Genomic DNA, 13381 nt, shown 5'->3' with positions numbered 1-13381 from the left:
TGAGGAAATGGGAGACGGGCATTTCCCTCCTGCTCAGACCAGACCACAGGATACAGCATGTTCATCTGCTGGCTCCCCATCCCCTACTGTCTTCAGAACAAACACCTTTGAAGATCGCTATGACCTTGTTCCACCCTATCACTCCTGCAGTGGTAGCTCCCCCATGAGGTCACATGAGGTGCCATGGGGCGGCAAGGGCAGGCGCCCCACCCTGTCCCCCGCTATGGGCATCACTCACCTGTCTGCTGCTGCCACTACCTCATCTGTGCTGCCACTCTGGTTCTCTTCCTGAGCTTCCCCTCCCAGCCCCACCCCTCCAGGCCAGAGGCTGGCGCTGACACTACCCCTCTCCCCCCTCACCTTCCAAGGGCACACTCTGCCATGGGGTAGCTCCTCTGCTTGCTGGATCAGGCAGGCCGTGTGTGCACAGCCAATTTCACCAGCTCCATCTCTCGTTGCTGCACCAGTACCAACAACTCCCCTCCCCGCCTGTCTCCCTTCTAGGACCAAGCCTGTCTGCTTGTGGTGCTGGAGGTCAGAGAGCGACTTGGTTGGCATGGGGGCTGGCAAAATGGGGGCTGGCAAGGCTGGATGCATGCTGCCTATGCTCCCCACTGCACCAGGACCAGTGACCAACTTGCTTTCTCCCACTGGCTCTCTCCCCTCCAGCAGCAAAAAGGAGCGAGCAAGCTGGTTGCTGGTGCAGAGACAGGGGCTGCAGAAGCTGGATGCATGCACACTGTCTGATACAGCAAGCAGTGGCATCAGCCCCGTGACAGAGCACACACCTGGAGAGTAAGGGGGAAGAGGGGCAGCGACAATGCCTGGGAGGCAGGGCTGCCGAGGAGGGAGTGGGGCTGCATCAGCACTGGGCTTGCCCAGGGGGTAGTGACAGAGGTGTGTTTGTGTGAGAGAGAGAGCGAGAAAGTGTGTGCACATTACAACTTTCCTCAAACAGCGACAGGAGAGGAGCAGCCTCTGGCTCCTGCCTTGATTTCTGGCGCGCCTGACCCCTGGTCCTGCAACTCTACCAACCCCAGCTGTCCCCCAATCAGCTTATGCATGCAAAAAGATCCCCGACAATCTTTGCATCTCCATCTAGGACTGGGGAAGACCCTAAGCTAAAACGACCCTCTGAATCAATGGCATGAAAAAAGCTACTGCCTGTCAGTCAAGCAGTGAATCACTTTGCACATTATAACTTCATTATAATCCTAGGACAAATGGAGGAAAGGAACAGAGTTGCATTGATCAGGACCTCTCCCTGACTGACCTGTGTGCTAATCCTTAAGCCAGCCTACCTGAGAATACCTGGGAAAGGTTGCCTTAAATGCCAACCATTCTTAGACAGAGAATCATCACTCCCTGAGGCTGCAATTCTATGTATGCCTGTTGGGAGTAAGCTCCATTGAACAGTCAGGTTTACTTGTGAGTAAACAAGAATAGCAGTGTACTGTCTTTTTTAAAAAAAAACTATCTTTAGTTTAGAGTCTAATCCTCCAAACGAAATCAGTTTGAGGTCCACTATGAGCAATATAAAATCTACAACAACATTTGTAATCTTAGTTCTTGGTATAAAAATGCCATTAAGGAATTCTGGAAGTTTTGGAAGTTACTTTTGCTACAACATTTCTCTGCTAGAAGACCCTGCAGCCAAGACACCACAGGATAGTTCAGATTCATTCTGTAGGGCTAGTTCTGGTTGCACCAGACTAGAGGTGGGGGCTTCCAGGATGCTCTCCCATTATATATTTTTAATAATTCAATTATTGTTGAAAACTATATGTCACAGAGGATTCTAGCTGTGCTTTTTCTCTGACATGCTAACCTTCTATGTGAAAGGAAATTTGTCGTTGTATGGTCAAGCATTCCATTGCGGGAGCCCCCATCTGCAATCTGAAATGGTTCAGCTCCGACACTGGCCACATTCACACTCTACACACACACACCCGTATGGTTACCTGTCCGCATTCAGACATAATTGGCAGGATCCTCTCTGCGGGCAGGGAGACCACAGAGAGGAGGGGAAACTGGCTCCATGGGCTTCCTTCTGGAATGAAGGACAGCCCCAGCAGCCAATCACAGCCACAGCAAGGGAGGAGCTTCCTCCCGCAACTCCAGTTAATGCAGCATCCAGCATTCAGACATAACTGGCCAGCAATGGAACCTCAGGTAGTGAGCGGCAAAACTCACTACAAATCTAAGGTTCAAATTGGAGTTTGGGGAGGGAAACCTTGGGTCACTTTGGCATCTGAACCATGGTTGCATGCATCTGGATGTACAACTCATTCAACTTCAGTCCCCTCCAACTCTGGTTTCCCATTATGTGCAAATAGGGCCACTGATTTACCATCTCATGAAGAACTAGACCAGTGATTCCCAACCTTGGTTCCCCAGACGTTTCTGGACTTCAACTGCCACCATCCCCAGCCACAATGGCCTTAATGGCCGGGGATGATATGAGTTGTAGGCCAACAGTATCTGGGGTCCCAAGGCTGGGAATTCCTGAAGTCCCTGTCACATCTTTGATCACATCCATGATCCAGTGTGGTGCAGTGGTTAGAGTGTTGGACTAGGGTTGGGGAGATCCAAGTTCAAATCCCTGCCGAGCCATGACATTCACTGGGTGACTCTGGGCCAGTCACTTATCCCTCAGCCTAATCTACCTCACAGGGATCTTGTGTGGATAAACACAACCATGTATGCCACTCTGGGCTCTTTGGGGGAAGAGCAAGATAGAAATGTAAACAGACAAATGAATAGAGCCCCTCCAGCACCCAACATCTGACACTTTTTCACCAGCCTGCTTTTCTCCTTGGGTTCTGCCTCTACTAATAATTACTGCAGGTCCATAGTTTTCCGCCACCACCAACTGCTTTGGTCAATAGGCTGAGAGCAGAGCTCTCTCCAGTCCTTTAGTCTGCCTTCTTGATTTTAAAAGTTTTTCAAGCTTCTAAAAAACAAATATTCAAAGTTGTAGACAGCAAAAGAGTCACAAACACAAAACTCTTTATTTACAAAAGCCCTAATAACGCAATTTCATTGAAAGAAGAACTTTGAGTCTGTGAATATCCACATGGAAGTGTGTGGATCAGAGTGAGAATTTCCACATATAAATTCAGACTTAGACAAACTGGAAGGAAAATTTCCCCACTTTTGCACCCCATCCTGCAGAAATGTTTGAAGTGGTACTCACAACATCTATGAGCTGGGCAATGGACAATCCAAAACGCACAATGACCACATCTGAAATATTGGCAACTGGCCGGGACCACTTGTTGTATCCAGAGAAGAGTTTCTTCAGGAGTCGCTCCTCTGCATGAGCCCGCGTTTCTACATGGCTGAATGCTGTCAAGAAGGCCAAAGGTATAAACATGAATAACAGCAGACATTGGTTTGTTTGAATTACAAACAAACCTTTTGAATTACAAACAAACGCTTTTTATTTGTGGGGATTCCATTCTCGCCTATAGGCGCAAATACGGAAACCATGAATAATGAAACCTTGAGTCGATGGGAATTGGAGGGGGGGTTAAGTTCCTAACAAAAAGGGAGACAGAGAAGCAAGGGGGGCACAAATAAGAGAAGAAAAGGACAGTTACCTTATTCTCCAGCTCTCCAGCAATGCCTCCCAACATCCAAAAATGGGCAAATATTTACCCACCCACCTCAAAAATTTTTTTAAGAGACATAAAATGACATTCTGCTGGAAAATGGCAGCTGGAAATGATATAAGAAGTCATTTCTGGGTCATTTCTGGCCACTCAGAACCATGGATAGGTGAATTTTGCCTATTTTTCTACCTGCGGATAGTGAAACTGGGTCTCCAGACCCAATCGTGGAGCTATGAAACCACAGATACAGAGTCCGCGGATAACGAGGGCCACCTGTACTTTTTATATGTCGTGAAGGCAGCACAGGAACAGATACACTGTACATGAATAATTCAGCACATCTAGGTTCAGTTCTCTTTTAAGGCTAAGCTTTTAGTAGAAAACCAATTATGAATTGTAACAAACTCACTTTATGAGATTTTCTCGTTAAGCGGTGATCCAGGCATCTGCCAGGCTGGATTTTCACAATGGATGGATCAATCAAAAGGTTTATTTAGCATGTCAAAAGACACTAGGAAATGCCAACTCGGCACTTTAAAATTGGTCATGTGTGTCAGTGGGCTCAGATGGGCCACAGATACGTGCATCTGATGAAGCTACCACAGACCAGAAAGCAGAGAGAGAGAGAGAGGGAGACTTCAATAAATGTAAGATTGCAATGCTAAGTTGACTTATGAGGAAGTAAGTTGCCACTGAACTTTATTATTTATTAATAAATAAACATATGTATTATTTAAACATAATGGGGAAAATATAAAGAAAATTTAGCTGAGAGGAGTTAGCGAACAACCAAAATGTGGAGGTGAGAAGTCGGGGGAGAGGGAGAGGAAAAGGTGGGCACCGGTCCGCAGTCTTCTGATATTGTCCTTTTATGCTGTCCATACTACTAGGTAGCCAGGGAAGCTTCCCTTAGCTTGTCAGATGTAAATACGTCTATTTTGTATGAACACACCTAGAATTAAGCTGTAAGAGATCCAAGTCTCGGCTGTGCCATAGGTTCCTGAGTGGCCTTAGGAAAGTCACGGTCCCCCAGCCTCAGTTCCCCACCTGTAAAACAGCTAGCTACTTACTAGCCTACATCATAAGGTTGGAGGTTTTGATTGGAGGGGGAGAGGGGAAGGGCAAATACAGGTAAGCATTTAGCAAATGGGATTTCAAAAAATTGCAAACGAAGGCTTCAGTGCATACGGGGCAGACTTTCCATGAGGCAAGGTGAGGCAGTCACCTCAAGCAGCTGATTACTGGGGCACCAGGGAGGCAGCAAGATGCTATCCTGTGCCCTGCTTTTTTTTTTTTAAGGGGGGAATAATGGAGTTAAGGATGCACAAAAAGAGGGCCCCATTTGGCACCAGTAGCGGCTGGTGAGGGCAGTGCAGGGGCAGCGCCAAGAGGTACCTGAAAAAAAGAGCTGGTCTTGTGGTAAGAAGCATGACTTGTCCCTTAGCTAAGCAGAGTTTGCCCTAGTTGCATATGAATGGGAGACTAGAAGTGTAAGCACAGTAAGATATTCCCCTCAGGGGATGGAGCTGCTCTGCGAAGAGCAGAAGATTTCAGGTTCCCTCCCTGGCTTCTCCAAGATAGGGCTGAGAGAAATTCCTGCCTGCAGCCTTGGAGAAGCTGCTGCCAGTCTGTGAAGACAATACAGAGCTTGATAGACCAAGGATCTGACTCAGTGTATGGCAGCTTCCTAGGTTCCTAACTCCTTCCCGGCCATTCCGCCAGCACCTACAAGCCACGAGCAGCATCGGTGCACCTCCCAGCATCCCCAGAGGTGGCTGCCCCACCTACAGCTCTCACCCGGCCTCTGCGCATGCACTGCGGCCATTTGTGTGTCCAGCCACACACCATGCTGACCACGCAAATGGCTGCCATGCATGCACAGAAGCCAGGTGAGTGCCATAGGTGGGGCATGCTGGGAGGCACCCTGATGATCCCTGTGGCTTGTTGGTGCCATTGGTATGGCCGGAAAGGAGTTATTAAGGTACCTCTGGCCATCCCTCTCCGTGCATGGCCCCCACCGCTCAGCACCCTACCCCAGGCACATTGAAGTCCTGAGTCATCACTGTTCAAATGCATAGTTACCTGGGAGTAAGCGCCATTGAATTCAGTGGAACTTACTTCTCAGTAAACATGCATGGGGATGTGCTGTACAAGTGCTGAATCCATGAATAAAGAGAAAGATGAACCATTATCAGATGCTGGAGGTAGAGGATTTGCAATGAAAGCATTCCTTTCAAGGAGTTCCTCCACCTCTTTTCTGAGCATTTCTGTGAAGCCGGCAATCAGCAATTGGGTGAGAATTAAATAAAGGGCACAGCCCTCGTTCTTCTTCGCGATGACTTGCAAAGTTTGAGGCAGCTGCAGAACCATTAAGAGGAACTCTCTAGAGTGCACCTTGATTGGTGTGTGGGCTTTAAACACACACAACACACACACACACACACACACAATATTAAATAAAGCCCAGTTTGTCTTACTCGGTAACAGACAAGAATAAACTCCGCTCTCATCCAGAGGCAGAGATGCAGTGGAAAACAAGAAGTGGGGCTTACGCAGCCATCAAGTCACTGCGATTTATTCTGAAGCAATTCCAGTAAAGCCAATGAGACTACTCAAAAGAAAGCAAATTGAGGATCATGGCCACACAGTGTCCACTGGGCTCTGTCTTTTACGGCTGCACCCAACAGCAAAGCTTTTCACTGTTCAAACTGTCCTGGATTAGATCAATGGACAGATACTGTATTTACCCAAATAGAAGAGGACTCTGAATCTAAGATGACCCCCCCCCCTTAAAAAATACAGGTTACATACAGGTTATAGCTGTATTGCGCCAACAGAAAGAGGACTCTGAATTTAAGGCAATAACCCAGTTTCTAATGCCACTCGGGGGGAAACCAGTCTTGGATTCAGGTAAATACAGTTGACAGATAGACAGACAGGAGTCATTAGTGAGAGATGCTATGAGGCAGTGCTTTGGTCACATCTGGAGGATACCTTTACAAAGCAGGAGTTCCCAACCTTGGGTGCCCAGATGTTTTTGGACTGCAACCCCCGCCCATCCCCAGCCAAAGGCCATTGTGGCTGGGGATGAAGGGGAATGTAGTCCAACAACATCTGGGTACCAAAGGTTGGGGACCTCTGTAATAGTCCATAACAGAGAAAGGAAGGAAGAAACAATGTTCAGAGAAGGAAGCCAAGGAGGAAAAGAGAAGAAAAATCAGAAAAGGCAGCCACTATTAAAAACTGATCCAGGCCTCAGCCTTTCCAGGGCTTAATTGGTAAAATTATTACTTGTGACTATTATTACAAAGTAAAAGGGTGTATTTATTAGCCCCAGCTGTTGTTGGCCGTATAACAGATGCAGCATTCATACAGCACAGTTAGAACATTCAAAGTGCATCACGTTGGTTATTATTAGCCAAGTCATCTTTATAATTAACAGCCCTGTAGGATAGGCCAGGATTTTATGCCCTGTGCTGCAGACTGGGGTGGGGTGGGGTGAGGGTCAGTGTTCTCTCTAACTTTTTTCATCTGTGCATGGAATGAGTTTTGTTCTGGGTGGCAGTATCAGTGTGTGCGCATGTGCATTCAGAGTAGGACCTTCTTGATTCAACTTGAGCGGGATCTAAAACTGACTGAGCAGACATCAAAAAACATATGAGTGCATGCACATGCGCACACCTTAGAGGGAATGTGGGTGGAGGTTGAGGCTGAAAGCAGAGTGGCTTCTTTAAAGATTGCCTGGTGAGTTCATGGCTGCGGTGAGTTTATACGCTCATAGCCTAACCTGGGGCTTCTCAAACTTGGGCCCCCAGCAGTTGCTGGAGTACAACTCCCATCATCCTCAGCCACCATGACCTTCAACCATGGTGTCTGGGAGTGATAGCAATTCTATTCTAACAACATCTGGGGACCCAAGATTGACCCTAACCCAAAACTATCCCCATGTATATAAAAACTCTGAGTATAAATACATTGGGTTGGATTGTATGTTTATAAACCTGAGAGTAAGCCCCACTGAAGTCAGCAGCAAGGTGTCCCAAGTAGGATGCAGCCTGAACCACTACACTATTGCAGTCCTCCAAGGTGGAGGGAGTGACCATGCCTGCAGGGTCGGGTGCCCTCCTCCTGGTCTGGGATCGTCTTCTCTGGCTTGGAAGTTCTGATGCTTCATCTCAGAGGTGCAGGCAGCCTCTGGCTGTGGCTATTCAGTAAGAAGGCAAGAAAACTCTGCACATGCTCTATGCGCCAAGCTTCTCAGGCTACTCTGCAGGTGCACACCAAAAAGAAACCAGTCCAGAGCCTCAGTGTCATACAGAGAGGCAGAACGGTCTGTAATGCTTTCCAGATGAAGGCTGGGCAAGATAATTCAGTGATTTTCTTCACACATCAGAATGCCACTGTCGAATTGTCTGGAAAAGCAGTTTTCAGGGACTGGGAGAATCCCTGCTACCGTTAAACCATATCATAGGAACATAGGAACCCGCCATATACTGAGTCAGACCATTGGTCTATCTAGCTCAGTATTGTCTTCACAGACTGGCAGCTGCAGCTTCTCCAAGGTTGAAGGCAGGAGTCTCTCCCAGCCCTATCTTGGAGATGTCAGAGAGGGAACTTGAAACCTTCTGCTCTTCCTAGAGTGCCCCCTTCCCCTAATGAGAGTATCTTGCAGTGCTCACACATCAAGTCTCCCATTCCTATGCAACCAGGGTGGACCCTGCTTAGCTAGGGGGACAAGTCATGCTTGCTACCACAAGACCAGCTCTCCTGCTCCAGTCTCACATTGCATAATTTGAGCAATGGGATTTTTTAATGGAACCTGTTTCAGTCTATGGAATAAACTGGGAGGAAGTGCTGGAACCTGGCAGTGTGGTTTAATGACAGGACTGCTGGACTGTGGAGGCCCAGGTTCAAATCCCTTCTCAGCTGTGAAGTTCACTGGGAGACCTTGTGGTTAGGCTGAGAAACAGCACCTAGTCCAAGGTCTCCCAGTGAACCACAAGAATGAGGGGATCTGGATTCAAATCTCTGCTCAGCCATGAGGCTTCCCAGGTTACTTTGGGCCAGGCAGAATCTCTCTGTCTAGCCTACCTCACAGGGCTGTCCTGAGAAAAGCATCCACAATGGCCCAGAACTCCTTGAAAGAAGTGTGAGATATAATGCAATAAGACTTTATTGTAGCTATAATTCAGCAGATGGGTTCAAATAACCTGGGGGCCCCAGCTCCTGAGGGCCCCCCCCCAAGTCTACCCTTCCCTATTTTCTTCATTATCTCCTTCACTCTGAGGGGCTGTTGGGGGAGAGGGCTGATGGGCCCTCCCCTAGCTATGCCCCTGATTGTGGAGGAGGAGAGCAAGTCTGATGGTAGGAGAGCTGATCTTGTGATGGCAAGCATGACTTGTTCCCTTTGCTAAACAGGATCTGCCCTGGCTTACATTTGAATGGGAGACATGTGTGAGCATGGTAAGATATTCCCCTCAGGGGGTGGGACCGCTCTGGGAAGAGCATCTACATGCTTGCGTGCAGGAGGTTCCAAGTTCCCTCCCCTGCATCTCCAAGATAGGGCTGGGAGAGGCTCCTGCCTTCAACCCTGAAGAAGCCGCTGCCAGTCTGTGTAGACAATACTGAGCTAGATGGACCAATATAGTCTGACTAGGCGGCAGAAGGCAGCTTCCTATGTTGTTCTCCAGATGTGGTCTGGCTACACCTCCCATCATGGGGGGAGAGTTGTAGCCCAACAACATCTGGAGACCCAAGGCTGGGAAACCCACCCACCTACCCCGCAATCCAAGAAGCCCCGTGCTTGTGCCAAGTGCTGCCTTTCTTTTGCAGAACCAAAAGGGGGGCCAGGGCAATAACTAGGGGAGGGGGGGTGATGTTCGCCCCTCTCCCCTGTGGCGCCTCGGAGTAAGTAAGGGAGATAAGGAAGAAAATAGGGAGGGGTGGAGCTGGGGGCCCCAGGGATCTTGGAACCCAAATGCTCAGTTGTAGCTATGCCCCGGGGGGGGGGGGACCTTTGCTAGGGAGTAGACTGTAGCCACCGCTAGCCCAACTTGCCCAACTCCAGCGAGGCAGGCTGGTCTGCAGAAAGACATCCGCGGGGGCGGGAGGCGCCTTCTGCATTGGAAAGTCGGGTGCGGAAAGAGAGAGGAAGAAGGCAGGGAGAGGAGAGCGCTGGTCCCGGGCGGGAGAACTTACCAGGGAAGAAGTTGGCGCAGAGCAAGAAGAGGATCGGCTCCCTCCAGAGCAGGCAGCCCATCGCGCAGCGCCCGCGGCCACCCTCCGCTCCGATCAACGCCCCCGCAGCGCCTTCGGCAGCAGCGCCGCCTTCGCCCGCTCCCGAGGCATGCTGGCTCTGCCTCTGCCGCGCAACTCCCGCTCCTGCTCGCCCGCCCTGCCTGGGGCAATTCAGGGGCTCGCTCGTCCTCCGCCCGCCTCGCCTCGCCTCGCCTCGCCAGCCACGCCCGGGCAGAGCAGAGCAGCAGAGCAGCGCAGCAGCGGGCTCGGGAAGGGGGATCCTCTTCCTCCGGGACTCGGGCTGGCGGAGCCGCCGGAGCTCCGCACTCCGCCCTGCCAAGGAGACCCGCGCGGAGTTGCAACGGAGCGGTCCGCAGCTGGGCGCCTTGGCGCCGCTTTCCAATTCTCCGGCCCCGCTCGCGTGGGTGGGTCCTTCTCCCCCGCTCGGCTCGGCTCGGCTCCGCTTAGTTTTCGGGAGTCGCCTGAGCCTCCGGATGCGGCGTCTCCCTTTTGAATTCGCTGCGCGCAGGTTGGATGCTCGTGCAAGCCAGTCGCAAGCCCTGCTGGACCGTCGGCAGACAACGGGAGTGTGCGGCGACCAGCGGGACCTCTCCCCCCCCCTCCTCCTCCTGCTCCTCCTCTTGACAGAGGAGGAGAGAGAGATGAAGAGGAGGAGGAGATCCCATCATCACAGACGAACCACCCCGCAGCCCAGGAGGGAAGCCACTACTTAATCTTGCTCGGGAAACGGGGGGGGGGGGAGTTCTGGGATTTCAGCTTTGCACTACACTACCCGCAGAACAACACACTGTCTTTGGGACGATTCTTCGGCTTCTTTAGGAATGTCCCTCCCTGCCCCGTAGCCTGGTTCGAGTCACTTCATTGCCAGTTTAATCAAGAGATTGGCTTTAAACTGCCCAGGACTGTAACCATTGGTGCGGGGGTGGGCTTCGCTCAGTAAGAGAGCATCTGCTTTGCATGCAGAAACTTCTGACCCTTGAAGCATCAATCCAGATAAGGCTGGGAAAGACTCCTGCTTGGAACCCTGGAGAGTCACGGCCAGTCAGTGTGGACAATATTGAGCTAGATATTCCAATGGTCTGACTCGGTCCTCCAAGGCGGGTTCCTATATTTCTAAATGTCTCAGAAAAAAGAGATGCTCTTGTGTGTGACCGTCTCCCAGCAGCAGAGACCATCATAGAAGACAAATTCAGGAAGGAGAGGTTTCTAGTATTGGCGAATGTGGATGGATTTATGGAACCTCCAGGTTCAAGGGCAGTATACCACTAAAAACTAGTCATTAAGAAGCAACAGTGGGAGAGGACTATTCCCTTCAAACCCTGCTTGTGGGCTTCCTTGAGACATCTGGTTGTCCACCATGTGCAGGATGCTAGACAGCTGACATCCACACTAATGAAGCTCTTGTGCAAATGGGTTGCGTACACACACAAGGATGTTGCACTAGCTCATTCTGCTCCTTTGGGAGTTTCCTTTCCAGAACAGTGTTGCACTACTGCAAACATCCTTGCACTTGTGCAACAAGGTGCACAACTTGTGGTGTGCTCCCTGCTGGGAAATCACTTCATCCATTTATATCACTGGAATTGTTTCCACAAGAGTGCAACTTTTGAATTTTGTGCAGCTATGCAATGTCCTTGCAGATGCACAACTTTTTTGTGCAAACATCTTATTAGTCTGGATATCAGCCATCAGACTTTGGCCTGATCCAGCTGGGCTCCTAAATTTTTAATCCCTCCTGCGTGATAGAGAAGATTCCACCATCCACAATTTTGGCTAGTTTTTATTTCATTTCTGTCCCACTTTTCCCCATGATGGAGCTCATGGTGGCATCCCGTTCGGGCACCAAACTCAGGTCTGCTTAGCTTCGCCAAGGTTTCAACAGCATCACATGCTTACAGGCCTGAATATAATGCCTGGCTTAGAAATAGATAAACAAAAATTAAGCAGTCTGCAGCTCAGTCAGTGATGGGGGCATCTCTTTAATTAACCTAATGGGTTTTTTAAAATCAATTAATCTAAACAAGTAATTGGAAACGTCATCATAACAGCCAACATCAACAACAATCAGGCACTTTGTACAGTAACATAAAGAAAAATACAAGTTTCCCCACACACGCATTTCTGATCTATATTTAAACACTGGGGAGTCATCAAAGAGGAGGACTTTTTAATAGTGCTTCAACAACGTGTACGCGCTGTTTGACTACAGATGATAGGGAAATAAAATAAATGTGTATTATGTCGTTGTACCAGGTTCAGCTCTCTTAAAAGCTATTGAGTCTGTCTCCAGCCTCAGGGGCTATGGCTCTGGACACAGAAAAAGGCCTGTGTTCTGAATATGAATGCCAAAGGGATCAATCCCTTTGCTTTAAAGCCATACCATGGTTCTTGGGAAGTAGAAAAAGTGACCACAATGAATGTTCTTTAAAGAACCCTTTTCTTTTTCTTTTTGCTATTTGATCTTGTATAGATCCAAGAGTGGGTATTTAAACCATAGAGATGTCCAACCTGAGATGTCCAACCTGAGGCTTTCCAGCTGTTGCTGGGTTACAGCTCCCATAATCCATGTCCACAATTAATCACAGCTGGGAATGATGGGAGCTGTAGTCCAGAAGCAGGAGAGTCCCAGAGTGATATTGTGCTGCTGCTGCTGCTGCTCCTACTGCGGCTGCTGCTACAGCTGGTGTGGAAGCAAGCATGACTTGTCCCCTTTGGTAAGCAGGATCCACCCTGGTTTGCATTTGAATGGGAGACTACATGTGTGAACATTGTAAGATGTTCCCCTTAGGGGATGGGGCCACTCTGGGAAGAACACCAGCATGCTTGCATGCAGAAGGTCTCAGGTTCCCTCCCAGGCATTTCCAGATAGGGCTGGGAGAGATTCCTGCCTGTAACCTTGGAGAAGCTGCTTCCAGTCTATGCAGACGATACTGAGCCAGATGGACCAAGGGTCTGACTCTCTATAAGGCAGCTTCCTATGTTCCTATGCTGCTGCTTGGGGCTCACATGCAAAGGAAGCACCAGCACTTCTCACAAAGTGCTGCTGCCAGGGGCGTAGCCACTATTGGGCGACCCGGGCCACCGCCCCTCAGGGCCTGCACCTCATGGCCCCAACACGCTCCCTGTGTCTGATGTCAGGCGTGGAGGGGGGCTGGTTTAGCTCCCGAGTGGGGCTGCACAGCTCCGTTTGGGAGCTAGATGGCCAGTGCTCTGTTTGCAGTGTGGCCAGGAGAGGCTCTCCCTGCCTTTAAGGCAGAGAAGAGCAGCACCTGGCCATGCTGTGAACACAGCGCTGGCCTGAATCTAACTCCAGACTGGGGCCGCACGGCTCTGTTCGGGTGCTAGACCACGCCGCCCACGTCTGATGTCAAACATGGGGGCGTGGCTAACCCCGTGTCTGATGTCAGGTGTAGGGAGTGGGGCGAGCGGGGGGCCATGGTGGCGGCTGGACACGGGCCGCTGCTGGTCTGGCTTTGCTACTGGCTGCTGCTGCAGCACTGCAGACTAAC

General features: G+C 50.0%; 1 protein-coding gene across 2 annotated transcripts in view; it reads right to left on the bottom strand.

The window, feature by feature from the left end:
- CHRNA4 (cholinergic receptor nicotinic alpha 4 subunit) overlaps positions 1–10508 on the bottom strand; it is a 93969-nt gene extending 83461 nt beyond the window's left edge. Inside the window, exons 1-2 of one of the 2 annotated variants that reach the window (XM_053250496.1) lie at positions 9813–10508; positions 3197–3348 (exon numbers count right to left, since the gene is read on the bottom strand). In XM_053250496.1, coding sequence (XP_053106471.1) covers positions 3197–3348; positions 9813–9873 — 213 coding nt within the window. In that variant the 5' untranslated portion in view covers positions 9874–10508. Of the gene's footprint in view, positions 1–3196; positions 3349–5696; positions 5834–9812 lie in introns of those variants that run through there. The other variant, XM_053250499.1, reaches the window with a different exon arrangement.
- Between the last annotated feature and the right edge of the window lie 2873 nt (positions 10509–13381).

The sequence above is a fragment of the Hemicordylus capensis genome, chromosome 4 (genome assembly GCF_027244095.1).
Source record: "Hemicordylus capensis ecotype Gifberg chromosome 4, rHemCap1.1.pri, whole genome shotgun sequence".
In the NCBI taxonomy this organism is placed as follows: domain Eukaryota; kingdom Metazoa; phylum Chordata; class Lepidosauria; order Squamata; family Cordylidae; genus Hemicordylus; species Hemicordylus capensis.
This window is presented reverse-complemented; position numbering and strand designations above follow the sequence as displayed.